This window comes from Pinus tabuliformis, chromosome 6 (assembly GCF_031772625.1).
Source record: "Pinus tabuliformis cultivar Carrire ecotype Pingquan chromosome 6, CPIR1, whole genome shotgun sequence".
Classification (NCBI taxonomy): Eukaryota; Viridiplantae; Streptophyta; class Pinopsida; order Pinales; family Pinaceae; genus Pinus; species Pinus tabuliformis.
Genome location: NC_142292.1, coordinates 372740600 through 372743152, shown reverse-complemented (window position 1 = coordinate 372743152; position 2553 = coordinate 372740600). Strand labels below are relative to the sequence as shown.

Sequence of the window (2553 nt, the reverse complement as noted above, 5' to 3'; positions counted from 1 at the left end):
CATTTTCCAGGACTCCAAGGAACCTATTCTCTCTTCTCTCATTTACATATCTGCCATGCTCAATCCAACATGTCAATGATGTTTTTCTTTTCATGTCTTTTTCTCTTTTCATGTTTTCATGTCCATGCAGCTCTTATTCCACAGAATCTCCCTCTCTTTTGATGGAAGATGTCCAGCAATGTTTTGCCTGGCCTATGCTTATATCTTCGGATTTTTCAGGATATGTAATGACATATTGGGTTTTCTCATGGTCTTAATTCAGCTCTTCTGGCACTGCGTGGCCCTGCTAATATCTTCTGAATGTACAGAACAGCCGGCCATCTGTCTGCCTATATATTTTTGGCTCTTATGTATCTGCTTTATATTTCCTTAATATAAAATATGATGATTTCACTCTGAAAAAAAGGTTTAGATTCGTACAATAAGAAAGATTACATGGAACTTGCGTAAGCAACGGTAACAATACTGCAGATTACAAGCCAAACGCATTAATAATTCGTTCGCTGAGATTTCACAGAAAAACGCAACACACATATGAAGAAGCTGATTAGAAACCTGCCAAATGTCGATTAATGTGAAAGCCTCGTTCGTCCAGATCCAACTCAGTTAACATCGTCTGAAGCAATGGTTTTATTTTTTTTTTTCAAAAAATTGGACCACTCTCCATTTGTGTGTCATTCTTGTGTTTATTAATTTTCTATGTATCCTTTTTCTATGTATCCTTCTAATTTTATAGGATATCTCCAAAAACGAAAGAAATACCTTAGTGTATACCTTATTTTTATACCTGTTGTAAACTCTTATACCAAGGTGAACACTGGTGCCAGGCAGCTTAATCCGTTACAGTGATTTTTTTTCCTTCGCCTAACCTTATATCTGTTATGTTTTTCAAGGGATTAAATTTCTAAAAAGTAAAATTTATGAGAATTTTTTTCCAATTTATACTTAATTTTAAATTATTTATTTTAACAGTTAAATATTTAGTTATCATTTTTTGGGATTTAATTAGGTTAGGTAACTCATTTATCTATGACTATTTTTGTGAGAGGTAATGGTAACTAATTAATTTTTCATGATTTTTGAATAGTCTATTTAACACTCGTTGCATAGAGTAATACTCACAAAAGTAAAAAAAAAATTAAAACCAATAATAAGTTCAATCATCACTTCCAATATTTAAAACTAAATATTTATTAATTAAATATTTATTTACTTACTTAGATATAATTAAAATATAAATCTTATTAAATTTATATATAGAAAATCAAACCTACATAACTTTCATATGAGACTGTAAAATACACTTCTAAACATAACCCCAATACTGAGCACATGTAGATATAACATCCCATATAACAGAACGTCTAGATATAACAGCTTTTTAAATGTTATAAATATTAGCTTAAAAAAATGATGATTTTGATATTTGCAAATTATATTTATGAAAAAAAGGATATTTTAGTTTGCAAAATTTTACTGTAAATTCGAAGAATGTTTTGCCATATTACCTACAAGATTTATAAATACAGCACATATATAATTCACGGCCTGCACAAGATAACCAACCTTCCAATCACTCAAATTTAACCAACCCTTGATAAAATTAATAAAGCCAGTATATAATTTTCTATATTAAAACAAAACAAATGACAAAGTGTGAGGCACGTCCACAACGTTGTCCCATCATCTCTTCTATCTGTGTTTGAAATTTGAATTTGAACCCAACGAATTCTCGTAACTCATACCAGCTTACCGAGCAAATTGCAAGAACTCCTTTGTTGCAGATCTCTCTTTATACTTCTAAAGCACTGCAAGAACCGGGTGCAGGCCTCGCCAGGAAGGTGGGATTCTGTTGTCCAGCCATTATTACCACCACTTTCTCTTCTTCAATACCTTCACCTGGCATGTCATTGTGCAAACCCGGCTCAGCGGAAACGTTAAGAGCTTGCCCATTATTTGGAGGGTCGACTGTTTTCCAGTAAGAGCAAGCTAATGTGAGTAAGATAACGGCGACTATGACCAAAATGGTAGCTACTCCGCCGAACAGAAGAGGGACAGGCCAACGCCATTGAGCGTGGTAGTCAGTAATAGTCACGTTACTGCTGTTATTGATCATGGAGTTAGATTGGCCGGACATGTAATGGGTATTAACAGAATCAATGGCAGCTTACTCAGAACTTAGATGACTTAAACTTAGAAGCAATCTAGTTCAAAAAAACACGGAACAACAAACTACCAAGGTTGGATTTTCCTCCGGATGTAATGCAATGCTGAATATATAACAAGGCCTAGTTGGTTTTGTTAAAAGGGTCAAGACTTTTTCATCACTAATTAGGATTATTTACAGAGGCAATTACAGAGCTTATCTGAAAATTATCTCATCCTATTCCGCCTTATCCATATATAATACATTTTGGGTCGAAGTCCATTATATTTGAGACGAGACAGAGGCATTACAAGTTTTAATGCTGTGTGGAATATATGGTCATATCTCTACGTATCCTGTCATAAAAAAGTTATAGATAGGGAGCAGAAAATAAGCTTTGAAGGAAT

The 2553-nt window shown here is 33.6% G+C and overlaps 1 protein-coding gene across 1 annotated transcript; it reads right to left on the bottom strand.

The window, feature by feature from the left end:
* Positions 1 to 1792: 1792 nt before the first annotated feature.
* On the bottom strand, positions 1793 to 2137 carry LOC149258849 (protein GLUTAMINE DUMPER 2-like). The gene has a single exon (XM_089437633.1). It carries the CDS (start codon positions 2135 to 2137, stop codon positions 1793 to 1795), a length of 345 nt encoding a protein of 114 aa, XP_089293759.1.
* Between the last annotated feature and the right edge of the window lie 416 nt (positions 2138 to 2553).

What these genes read in the sequence shown, in the direction of transcription:
- LOC149258849 (XM_089437633.1), bottom strand. Translation starts at nt 2,137, where the DNA reads ATGTCCGGCCAATCTAACTCCATGATCAATAACAGCAGTAACGTGACT.